General features: G+C 45.0%; 1 protein-coding gene across 1 annotated transcript in view; it reads left to right on the top strand.

Moving 5' to 3' along the window:
* abcc10 (ATP-binding cassette, sub-family C (CFTR/MRP), member 10) overlaps positions 1 to 13,076 on the top strand; it is a 403,237-nt gene that overhangs the window by 54,226 nt on the left and 335,935 nt on the right. The window contains exons 8-9 of the mRNA XM_067977164.1: positions 4,230 to 4,401; positions 10,594 to 10,692. Coding sequence (XP_067833265.1) covers positions 4,230 to 4,401; positions 10,594 to 10,692 — 271 coding nt within the window. The remainder of the gene's footprint in view (positions 1 to 4,229; positions 4,402 to 10,593; positions 10,693 to 13,076) is intronic.

The following is a 13,076-nucleotide window of genomic DNA, read 5'->3' as shown; positions in this document are numbered from 1 at the left end:
GAAAAAGATTAGTGAAGACAAATGTAGGTCCCTTACAGTCAGAAATGGGGGGAATTATAATGGGGAACAAAGAAATGGCAGAACAATTAAACACATGCTTTGGTTCTGTCTTCCAAAAGGAGGACACAAATAACCTCCCAGAAATGTTCGTGAACCAAGGGTCCAGTGAGAGGGAGGAACTGAAGGAAACCAGTATTAGTAAAAAAAAATAGTGTTAGGGAAATTAATGGGGCTAAAGGCTGACAAATCCCCGGGGCCTGATAATCTACATCCCAGAGTACTAAAGGAAGTGGCCCTGGAAATAGTGGATGCATTGGTGATCATCTTCCAAAATTCTATGGACTCTGGAACAGTTCCTACAGATTGGAGGGTGGCAAATGTAACCCCACTATTTAAGAAAGGAGGGAGAGAAAAAACAGGGAATTACAGACCAGTTAGCCTAACATCAGTAGTGGGGAAAATGCTGGAGTCTATGATAGAAGATGTGATAACAGAACACTTGAAAGGCATTAACGGGATTGGACAAAGTCAGCATGGGTTTATGAAAGGGAAATCATACTGGAGTTTTTTGAGGATGTAAACTAGAAAGAGTGCAGAAAAGATTTACGAGGATGCTACCGGGACTTGATGGTTTGACTTATAGGGAGAGGTTGGATAGACTGAGACTTTTTTCCCTGGAGAGTAAGAGGTTTCGGGGGGATCTTATAGCAGTCTATAAAATAATGAGGGGCATAGATAAGGTAGATAGTCAAAATCTTTTCGCAAAGGTAGGGGAGTCTATAACGAGGGGACGTAGATTTAAGGTGAGAGGGGAGAGATACAAAAGGGTCCAGAGGGGCAATTTTTTCACTCAAAGGGTGGTGAGTGTCTGGAACGAGCTGCCAGAGGCAGTAGTAGAGGCGGGTACAATTTTGTCTTTTAAAAAGCATTTGGACAGTTACATGGGTAAGATGGGTATAGAGGGATATGGGCCAAGTGCAGGCAATTGGGACTAGCTTAGTGGTATAAACTGGGCAACATGGACATGTTGGGCCCAAGGGCCTGTTTCCATGTTGTAAACTTCTATGATTCTAACCAGTAGAATAGATCGGGGAGATCCAGTGGATGTGGTGTACTTGGATTTTCAGAAGGTTTTCTATAAGGTCCCACACAAGAGGTTAGTGTGCAAAATTAAAGCACATGCGATTGGGGGGAATATACTGGCATGGATTGAGAATTGGTTGACAGACAGGAAACAGAGAGTCGGAATAAACGGGTCTTTTTCCAGATGGCAGGCAGTGGCTAGTGGGGTACCGCAGGGATCAGTGCTTGGGCCCCAGCTATTCACAATGTGTATCAATGATTTGGATGAGGGAACTAAATGTAACATTTCCAAGTTTGTCGACGACACAAAGCTGGGGTGGAATGTGAGCTGTGAGGAGGATGCAAAGAGGCTCCAAAGTGATTTGGACAAAATGGGTGAGTGGGCAAGAACATGGCAGATGCAGTATAATGTGGATAAATGTGAGGTTATCCACTTTGGCTGTAAAAACAGAAAGGCAGAATATTATCTGAATGGTGATAGATTGGGAAAAGGAGAGGTGCAACGAGACCTGGGTGTCCTTGTACACCAGTCGCTGAAAACGAGCATTCAGGTGCAGCAAGCAGTTAGGAAGGTGAATGGTATGTTGGCCTTCATTGCAAGAGGATTTGAGTACAGGAGCAGGGATGTCTTACTGCAGTTATACAGGGTCTTGGTGAGACCACATCTGGAGTATTGTGTGCAGTTTTGGTCTCCTTATCTGAGGAAGGATGTCCTTGCCATGGAGGGAGTGCAACGGAGGTTTACCAGACTGATTCCTGGGATGGCAGGACTGACGTATGAGGAGAGATTGGGTCGACTCGGCCTATATTCACTAGAGTTTAGAAGAATGAGAGGTGATCTCATCAAAACATATAAAATTCTAAAAGGACTGGCCAGACAAGATGCAGGGAGGATGTTCCTGATGGCTGGGGAGTCCAGAACCAGGGGTCACAGTCTCAGGATACGGGGTATGCCATTTAGAATGGAGATGAGGAGAAATTTCTTCACTGAGGGTGGTGAACCTGTGGAATTCTCTACCACAGAAGGCAGTGGAGGCCAAGTCATTAGATGTATTCAAGAAGGAGATAGATATATTTCTTAATGCTAAAGGGATCAAGGGATATGGGGAAAAAGCGGGAACAGGGTACTGAGTTAGACGATCAGCCAGGATCATTTTGAATGGCGGAGCAGGCCCGAATAGCCTACTCTTGCTCCTATTTTCTATGTTTCTATGTAACTCTGAGCCGAAGTTCCTCGAGCCGCAGACACTTACTGCAGATGTAGCTGCCCTGGACAAAAATATCCACAATCTCCCACATATTGCAGCAGCAACACATCTCCTGTTCTCCTATTATTTTATTTATTTATTTAATCAATTTAGTGTTAAATTATTTACCACGTTTAATTAGATTAATTAAATTAAGTTTAGTCTTTAAAATTTCGTTATATGCTATGTGATAACTTAAAACTTAGCCCACAGTCACTGCCAATCACTTACCTGTCTCACCTGTGACGTCACACTGCAGTTTTCTATTGTTGCAGGTCTGCCGCTGCTTTTATCCCCGCTCTCGGTCTGCCGCGGCTTTTATCCCCGCTCTCGGTCTGCCGCTGCTTTTATCCCCGCTCTCGGTCTGCCGCTGCCTTTGTCCCCGCTCTCGGTCTGCCGCGGCTTTTATCCCCGCTCTCGGTCTGCCGCGGCTTTTATCCCCGCTCTCGGTCTGCCGCGGCTTTTATCCCCGCTCTCGGTCTGCCGCGGCTTTTATCCCCGCTCTCGGTCTGCCGCGGCTTTTATCCCCGCTCTCGGTCTGCCGCGGCTTTTATCCCCGCTCTCGGTCTGCCGCGGCTTTTATCCCCGCTCTCGGTCTGCCGCGGCTTTTATCCCCGCTCTCGGTCTGCCGCGGCTTTTATCCCCGCTCTCGGTCTGCTGCGGCTTTTATCCCCGCTCTAGGTCTGCCGCCGCCTACGTCCCCGCTCTCGGTCTGTTTATTAATAAGAAAACTAAAACTACAAGGTAAACAGTATAATACAGAAGATAAAGAAATCGCTATGGATGTAATACAGTCTTACACTTATCGGGTTGAAAGAAACGGACACATCGAGGGAAAATTCTAAAATCACAAGTTTAGCAATATCCCTTCACCCCCAACCTTACACTTATGCTAGGTTGTCTTGTGGCGGCCAGAAAATTAATGCTCACTGGTGAAACAGATGAAAAGGCCTGGCCTCTGTGCCTGCTGTTGCCGTCGACATGTGGTTGCGAGGTTTACTGAATGGCCTTCCTTCTTAGGTGCTAGCAGACAGACATGACGGGGCCAAGAGGTGAAGAGAGAAGAGCGAGAGAGATACTGGGCAGCCCCAGTTATACCCTCTTGGTAACAGGTTTTTTCCATACCTCATCAGCTTGCTTCATTGTTTGATTTAAGCACGAAACGTAAGACAAAGGACCCCATCTCTGGCCCATTTACATTAATGGCCAATTCCTGTATTTCTGAGTTCCATAACTGCTTTAAGACAAAGGACCTAATTTCTGGCCCATTTACATTAATGGCCGGTTCCTGTATCGATCTGTTCGCTAACTGCTTTACCATTGTTCCGAATGTACCTTGATGGTTCACCTTTTGTCCTGCGATCACTTCCTGCTCGAATTTTGATGTGTTGGCCGGCCATGTTGATAGCTTGCCTCAGGGCTAGAATGCAGCTGCATTGTTTAAAGAAACCTGTCTGAAACACGAAGCCTGCCGAGTTGTTGAGAATGCAATTTCAAATCTGCCGGTCCTCGGCCATGTGTCTGACTGCAGCCATTTTGAGAGACCTTGGATTTTTTAAAACAGTCACACCAGGGTTTCTTTAATAACTCCAATAAATCTTCGGGGTGGGGGGAACATGTGAAATTTTGCGAATCCCTTCACTCCCCCCGGATTGTCAGCTGAGGCCAATTACTTTTCCCCCAGCGCTGCCCTGGCTCATAATGTAATCTCGGATTTTCCTTTTTTGTAGGGCTGATTTTGACTAAATCTTTGAGGGAACTTTTATCGTTAGATGTTTCCAGTTCCAACTCCATGTACTCTGTCAGATTTACATGTTACAGGGGATTTTTGGAGCAGTAGAATGGATTTGTGTTTCATTCGTGAATATATTTATTTTTTTCTTATCTTGCTCCCTATAGGCTTGACGGAGAATTGTATGTCGCATTGCAAGATGAAGGCTTTGGTCTGGCAGCTCAAGAGCCCTGGATTCAGTTTGCCACTATCCGGGAGAACATACTTTTTGGAAGTAAATTTAATGCCAAGCGCTACCAGGAGGTGATCGAGGCATGCGCACTCTCGGAGGATCTTAATGTACGGAATCCATAATTTATATATTTTTTATTCGTTCATGGGATGTGGGCGTCGCTTGCAAGGCCACCATTTATTGCCCATCCCTAATTGCCCTTGAGAAGGTGGTGGTGAGCCGCCTTTTTGAACCGCCGCAGTCCGTGTGGTGAAGGTTCTCCCACAGTGATGTTCGGGAGGGAGTTCCAGGATTTTGACCCAGTGATGATGAAGGAATGGCGATATATTTCCAAGTCGGGATGGTGTGTGACTTGAAGGGGAACGTGCAGGTGGTGTTGTTCCCATGTGCCTGCTGCCCTTGTCCTTCTCAGTGGTAAAGATCGTGGGTTTGGGAGGCGCTGTCGAAGAAGCCTTGGCGAGTTGCTGCAGTGCATCCTGTGGATGGTACACACTGCAGCCACAGTGCGCCAGTGGTGAAGGGAGTGAATGTTTAGGGTGGTGGATGGGGTGCCAATCAAGCGGGCTGCTTTGTCCTGGATGGTGTCGAACTTCTTGAATGTTGTTGGAGCTGCACTCATCCAGGCAAGTAGAGAGTATTCCATCATACTCCTGACTTGTGCCTTGTCGATGGTGGAAAGGCTTTGGGGAGTCAGGAAGTGAGTCACTCGCCGCAGAATACCCAGCCTCTGACCTGCTGTTGTAGCCACAGTATTTATGTGGCTGGTCCAGTTAAGTTTCTGGTCAATGGTGACCCCCAGGATGTTGATGGTGGGGGATTTGGCGCTGGTAATGCCGTTGAATGTCAAGGGCAGGTGGTTGGACTCTCTCTTGTTGGAGATGGTCATTGCCTGGCACTTGTCTGGTGCAAATGTTACTTGCCACTTATGAGCCCAAGCCTGGATGTTCTCCAGTTCTTGCTGCATGCGGGCACGGACTGTTTCGTTATCTGAGGGGTTGCGAATGGAACTGAAATGTAATGTATACAATGCAGAGGGTGATTCAAAATCCAAAGATCCATGCTTGTCACTGCTGGAATTAGGGCGATTTGACTGCTCTTTACTGACACATTCCCTGTCTAAATCTGTAGTAAAGTTACCACAGAGGGTTTCAATGTATACACCAGCACCCACTGGAAAACCCTCACTATCAGGATCAAACATGGAACCACCCCACTTTACAAAAAAACAACTGAACTAGTTGATCCCTACCTGTGTTAGTGTCCATTGGAATTGAATCGGGATGCACATAAGGTAAGCCTCATGTCACAGAACCCGTCATCTGACCTGAATTGAAAAACTTCCCAGCTTTTAAATGTCATTTCTTTTGAAGGGTTTTTTTTCTATATTTCATGCCACTTAATTAACATTGAAAAGAGACCCTTTAGAAGTGTATAATATCAGAGGGATAGACAGGCGTTTCTGCAACCGCAGGAGTGGGTCCGAATGGTGTTAGCTCTTTGGTGACAGGGTAAAGGACATCACTGAACGGAAATCGGATACTCTGCGAGGGGAAGGGGAAAGCCAGAAGTCGTTGTTCATGTTGGAACCAATGACATCGGTAGGAAAAGGGTCAAGTTCCTACAGGCAGAGTTTCAGGAGCCAGGAAAAAGATTAAACAACAGGATATCAAAGGTGATAATCTCTGGATTACTCCCAGTGCCATGTGCTAGTGAGTACAGAAACAAGGAAGATAGCACAGGCTGAAGAAGTGGTGCAGGAGGGAGGGCTTCAGATTCCTGGGGCATTGGGACCAGTTCTGGGGCAGGAGGGACCTGTACAAAAGCTGGACAGGTTGCAGCTCAACAGAGCCGGGACCAGTATCCTCGTGGGGAGGTTAACTGGTGCTGTGGGGGAGGGTTTAAACTAATTTGACAGGAGAGGGGCACCAAGATGCAGCAGAAGCGAGGAGAAAACTAGGAGAGACAAACAGCAACAGAACAAAGAATAATATAGAAAGAGCAGGAATTAGTTGGAGGAGAAAAGTAAAGTCGAGGAGCGTTACTCATCTGCTGCTGAAACCCTCATCCATGCTTTTGTTACCTCCAGAATTGACTATTTCAATGCTCTCCTGGCCGGCCTCCCATCTTCCACCCTCCATAAACTTGAATACATCCAAAACTCTGCTGCCCGTATCCTAACTCGCACTGAGTCCCGTTCACCCAACACCCCTGTGTTCTCTGACCTTCATTTGGCTCTTGGTTCGGGAACGCCTCAATTTTAAAATTCTCCTCCTTGTTTTCAAATCTCTCCATGACCTCGCCCCTCCCTTTCTCTGTAACCTCCTCCAGCCCTACAACCCTCCAAGATCTCTGCACTCTTCCAATTCTTGCCTTTTGCACATCCCCAATTTTAATCGGTGCAGCATTGACAGCGTGCCTTCAGCTGCCTAGGCCCTATGCTCTGGAATTCCCTCCTTAAACCTCTCTCTCTCTCTCTCTCTCTCTCTCTCTCTCTCTCTCTCTCTCCCCCTTTAAAACACTCCTTAAAACCTGCCTCTTTGACCGAGCTTTTGGTCACCTGCCGTCATATCTCCTTATGTGACCCGCCTAATATCTCCCGTGAAGTGCCTACATTAAAGGCGCTATATAAATTATTGTTGTTATTACAAATATGGTTAACGAGCTTCAGGCGCAATTTGACTCATAGGGGTATGATATAGTGGTTATAACGGAGACCTGGCTTCAACATGGGCAGGAATAGGAACTAAATGTTCCTGGCTACAATGTATTCAGGAGGACTGGGAAAGGAAAAGAGATGGGGGTGGTGGGGGTGGCAGTTTTGAATTAGGATAATATTATAGTTCTACAGAGGGATGATATACCAGAGGTTTAAAAGAATGAATCTATTTGGTTAGAGTTAAGGAGCTGTTACATTGCTGGGTGTTCACTATCCACCCCCAAATAGTGAGAAGGAGATAGATGAGCAAATCTGTAGGCAAATTTTAGAGAAATGTAAAAATAATAGAGCAGTAATAGTAGGGGACTCCAATTAGAATTATAGAATGGTTACAGCACGGAAGGAGGCCATTCGGCCCTTCGAGTCCATGCCGGTTCTCTCCGTAAGAGCAATCCAGCTGGTCCCACTCCCCCACCCTTTCCCCATAGCCCTGCAAATTTTTTCCTTTCAAGTACTTATCCAATTCCCTTTTGAAAGCCATGATTGAATCTACCTCCACCACCCCCTCAGGCAGTGCATCCCAGATATTAACCACTCGCTGTGTAAAAAAGGCTTTCCTCATGCCAATTACCCTAATATAGACTGGGAAAAAACAGATTAAAGGGCAAGGGGGGGTGAAGAATTCCTAAAATGTGCACAGGAGAACTTTCTTAATCAGCATGTTTTTAGCCCAATGAGGAAGGAAGCAGTGCTGGATCTAGTTCTGGGGAATGAAGTCGAGCAAGTGGAGTGTGTTTCAGTGGGAGAAAATCTGGGTACTAGTGATCATAATATAATGAGGTTTAAAGTAGTTATGGAAAGGGACAAAGAAAAATTAAAGGTGAAAATACCCAACTGGAGGGGAGCCAATTTCAGTGATTGAAAAGGAATCTCTCACAGGTAGAGATAGTTCGGGTACAAACCAAGCATATTCCTATAAGGGGCATCCAAAACTTAGAGCTCCCTGGATGACAAAGGAAAGAGTGATCAAAATAAAACAGGAGAAAGTTTGACAAATCAGGTACAGAATACAGTAGGAAACCAGGCAGAATACGGAGAGTGCAGGGGGAAATTGAAAAAAGATATCAGAAGGGCAAAGAGAGAATATAAGAAAAGATTAGCGGGTAACATAAAAGAGAATCCAAAAATCTTTTATAAGCATATAAAAAGTAAAAGGATAGTCAAAGGAAGGGTGGGGCCAATTCGGGACAAAAAAGGAAATCTTCTTGTGGAGGCAGAGGGCATGATTGAGGTACTAAATGAGGACTTTGCATCTGTTGTCACAAAAGAGGATTATGTTAATGTCCCAGTAGAGGAGGAGGGAGTAGAGATATTGGATAGGGTAAAAATAGATTGAAAAAAGGAGGTGCTAAATAGGTTGGCATCACTCAAAGTTAACAACTCACCCCGTCCAGATGGGATGTATCCTAGGTTGCTGAGGGAAGCTAGGGTGGAGACAGCAGGAGCTCTGACCACAATTTTTGAATCCTCCTTGGATATGGGAGTGGTGCTAGAGGACTGGAGGATTGCAAATGTTACACCTCAATTCAAAAAAGGGGAATGGGATAAACTTGGTAACCACAGGCCAAACAGTCTAACGTCAGTGGTGGGAAAACTACTGGAGACCATTGTCAGGGACAGAATTAATTCTCACTTGGAGAGGTATGGGTTAATAAGGGACAGGCAGCACAGATTTGTTAAAGGCGAATCGTGTTTGACTATCCTGATTGAGTTCTTTGATGAAGTGACAGAGAGGATTGACGGAGGGAGTGCAGTAGATGTTATATATATGGACTTTCAAAAGGCATTGGATAAAGTATCACATAACGGACTTATTTGGAAAGTAGAAGAACATGGTATTAAAAGGTCTGTGGTAACTTGGGTACATAATTGGCTAAGGGATAGGAGGCAGAGAGTAGTGGTGAACGGATGTTTTTCTGACTGGAGGGAAGTATACAGTGGGGTCTCCCAGGGATGGATTAGGATCATTACTTTTCTTGTTTTATATAAAGACCTGAACTTGTGTGTAGGGAGTACAATTCTGAAGTTTGGGGATAATACAAAACCTGGCAACGTAGTGAACAGTGAGGAGGATAGTAGCAGACTTCAGGAGATAGACGGACTGGTGAAATGGGCAGACACATGGAGATGCAATTTAATGCGGATAAGAATGAAGTGATGCACTTTGAGGAACAACATGGAGAGGCAGTATAATCTAAATGGTACTATTTTGATGGGGGTGCAACTGCAGAGGGACCTGGGGCTGCATATTCACAAATCTTTGAAGGTGGCAGGGCAGGTTGATAAGGTGGTTAAGAAAGGATATGGAATACTTGGCTTTGTAAATAAGGGCATTGAAAACAAAAACAAGGAAATCCTGCTAAACCTTTACAAATCACTGGTTCGGCCTCAGCTGGAGTATTGTGTACAATTCTGGGCACCACATTTTAGGAAGGATGTCAAGGCCTTGGAGAGAGTACAGAGGAGGTTTACCAGGGATGAGGCTAGTCAATTATGTGGAGAGATTGGGCAAGCTGAGATTGCTTTCCTTAGAGCAGAGAAGCTTAAGGGTAGATTTGATCGAGGTGTTCAAAATGATGAGGGTTTTTGATAGAGCAAGTAGGGAGAAACTGTTCCCTCCAGCAAGTGGTTGGTAACCAGAGGTCATAGATTTAAAATAATTGGCAAAAGAACTGGAAGGTAAATGTTTTCACACAGAGGGTTGGTAAGATCTGGACCACACTACCTGAAAGAGTGGTGGAATCGGATTCCATAGGAACTTTCAAAAGGTAATTGGTCATGTACTTGAAGATGTTTAATTTGCAGTGTTTGGGAAGAAAGCTGGGGTGTGGGACTCTATCAAAGAGCCGGCACAGGCATAATGGGCCGAATGGTGTACTTCTGTGCTGTAAGATTCAATGATTCTATTCTATGATTCTGTAATAGCATAGAAAGAATAATTCCAGAAACACTCCTTTCTCTGTATCAATCTTGTGATCATACAAGATGAGAAAAGACCACCAGGTCCATCTGTGCTCACTGCATCCTTTAAACAATGCTGTATTGTACACCATCCTCCCTAACCGCTAGTAATACTAATTCCTGCAGTCGGCAAAAAAAGCAGATAAATTCTGGGAAATTCGTCCCTTAGGTTGTTTTTAGATGCTTGTAAGTGAATACTAGGCAAACAGGTAATGTTTCATAATATTGTACTTCAAACAGATAATGCTTACTGGTATTACATTTCAAAAACAGTGAAGTTACATCCTTCCCAGGTTTCTGAACATTCACAATAGATAATACACCAACTAATTCATCATACAGGAAATTCTGCTGTTTAGCAATTTGAAGCAAACTGGCACAAGCATAAATCCACACATTTATAATGGGGTTCAAGACGCAAATACATGAATTTCTGGAGAGAAGGGATTGAGGGTTCGGTGGGTTGAGAGCTGTCAGAAAAAGGTCTCGCTTCCTGAGCCTAAACATTCTGTTATGCCCGTATCGGGTTTATTTCTCAAATGCAAGCTGTTTTTAAAAACAGGAATTACAATAATCCAGAACTGCCACAGAAACTTCAATTCTGACTTTTATTTGGGTGCAGATTCTGCCGGATGGTGACCAGACAGATGTTGGCGAGAGCGGAGTGACCCTAAGTGGTGGACAGAAAGCCCGCGTTGCCCTGGCCAGAGCTGTTTACATGGTAATTCTGATTATTTCATAGATTTCAAGCATTCCTACCCAAAGGGAGGGGAGATCTGGAATTACGTACGGAGCTTGTTGATGTGTCGGGATAACTGGGTATTTCACATGTGGAGCCATGAGGGGGAGGGAGGATCTTGTTTGCAGACCTGTGACGGGCTGTGCTGCACACAAATATCCCTGGGGAGGGAAAGAGTGGAGGATTTCACATAGACCCATGAGGGGCTGAGATGAAGAATGCACATACACAACATAGGAACAGGAGTAGGCCTTTCAGCCTCTTCTGCCTTTCAATTAGATACTGGCTAATCTGTACCTTATCTCCGTTAACTTGACTTTGCTCCTCATCCCTAATACCCTTACCGAACAAAAATCTATCTCAGTTTTGAAATTTTCAACTGACCTAGGCTCAACAGCTTTTTGAGGGAGAATGTTCCAGATTTCCACTACCCTTTGTGTGAAGTGCTTCTTGACATCACCCTGAATGGCCTAGCTCTAATTTTAAGGTTATGACCTCTTGTTCTGGACTTCCCCACCAGAGGAAATAGTTTCTGTCTATCTACCCTATCAAATCCTTTAATCATCTTAAGCTCCTCAGTTGGACCATCCCCATATCTTCTGTAAACAGAATACAAGCCTAGCCTATGCCCTTATAATTTAATCCCTTTAGCCCTGGTATCATTCTGGTGAATCTGTGCTGTACCTGCTCCGTACCTGCTCCAAGGCCAATATATCCTTCCTGAGATGCGGTGCCCAGAACTGAATGCAGTACTCTAAATGGGGTCTAATAAGAACTTTATTAGGCTGCAATATAACTTCCAATCCTATGTATTCCAGCCCCCTTGAGATGGAGGCCAACATTCCATTAGACATTTAGAATTATTTTTGTACCTGTCCACTAGATTTTAGTGATTTCTGTAAATGGACCCCTAAATCTCTCTGCTCCTTCACAGTTCCTAGCTCCTCCCCAGTTAGAACATACTCTGATCTATCATTCTTGGGTCCAAAGTGGATAACTTCGCACTTCCCCACATTGAACTTCATCTGCCGTAGTTTTGCCCACTCACTCGATCTATCAATGTTTATAAACGAGGAAGGAAGCAGTGCTGGGTCTAGTGAAGTAGGGCAAGCGGAGTGTATTTCAGTGGGAGAACATCTGAGCAATAGTGATCATATAATTGAGTTTAAAGTAGTTCTGAAAAGGGACAAAGGAAAATCTAAGGTGAAAATACTCAACTGGAAGGGAGCCAATTTCAGTGGGGAGGAAAGATAGGGCATCTAAACCTCGAGCTCCCTGGATGACAAAGGAAATAGAGGTTAAAATAAAACAGAAAAAGGAGGTTTATGACAAATGTCAGGTATAGAATGCAATCGAAAACCAGGCAGAATACAGAGAGTGCAGGGAGAAATTGAAAAAGGATATAAGGTCAAAGAGAGAGTATAAGAAAAGATTAGCAGGTAACATAAAAGGGAATCTAAACACCTTTTATAAACATATAAAAAGTAAAAGGGTAGCCAAAGGAAGGGTGGGGCCGATTAGGGACAAAAAAGGAAATCTTCTTGTGGAGGCAGAGGGCATGATTGAGGTACTAAATGAGGACTTTGCATCTGTTGTCACAAAAGAGGATTATGTTAATGTCCCAGTAGAGGAGGAGGGAGTAGAGATATTGGATAGGGTAAAAATAGATAGAAAGGAGGTGCTAAATAGGTTGGCATCACTCAAAGTTAACAACTCACCCCGTCCAGATGGGATTTTTTTTTATTTGTTCATGGGATGTGGGCGTCACTGACAAGGCATTTATTGTCCATCCCTAATTGCCCTTGAGAAGGTGGTGGTGAGCCGCCGCCTTAAACTTCTGCAGTCCGTGTGGTGAAGGTTCTCCCACAGTGCTGTTAGGAAGGGAGTTCCAGGATTTTGACCCAGCGACGATGAAGGAACGGCGATATATTTCCAAGACAGGATGTTGTGTGACTTGGAGGGGAACGTGCAGGTGGTGTTGTTCCCATGTACCAGCTGCCCTTGTCCTTCTAGGCGGTAGAGGTCGTGGGTTTGGGAGGTGCTGTCGAAGAAGCCTTGGCGAGTTGCTGCAGTTCATCCTGTGGATGGTGCACACTGCAGCCACGGTGTGCCTGTTGGTGAAGGGAGTGAATGTTTAGGGTGGTGGATGGGGTGCCAATCAAGTGGGCTGCTTTGTCCTGGATGGTGTCGAGCTTCTTGAGTGTTGTTGGAGCTGCACTCGTCCAGGCAAGTGGAGAGTATTCCATCACACTCCTGACTTGTGTCTTGTAGATGGTGGAAAGGCATCCTAGGTTGCTGAGGGAAGCAAGAGCTCTGACTACAATCTTTCAGTCCCCCTTGGATATGGGAGTAGTGCCAGAGGACTG

Source organism: Heptranchias perlo, unplaced genomic scaffold (genome assembly GCF_035084215.1).
Source record: "Heptranchias perlo isolate sHepPer1 unplaced genomic scaffold, sHepPer1.hap1 HAP1_SCAFFOLD_131, whole genome shotgun sequence".
NCBI lineage: Eukaryota > Metazoa > Chordata > Chondrichthyes > Hexanchiformes > Hexanchidae > Heptranchias > Heptranchias perlo.
The sequence above is the reverse complement of the archived record's forward strand: the minus strand, read 5'-3'. Positions and strand labels throughout refer to the sequence as shown.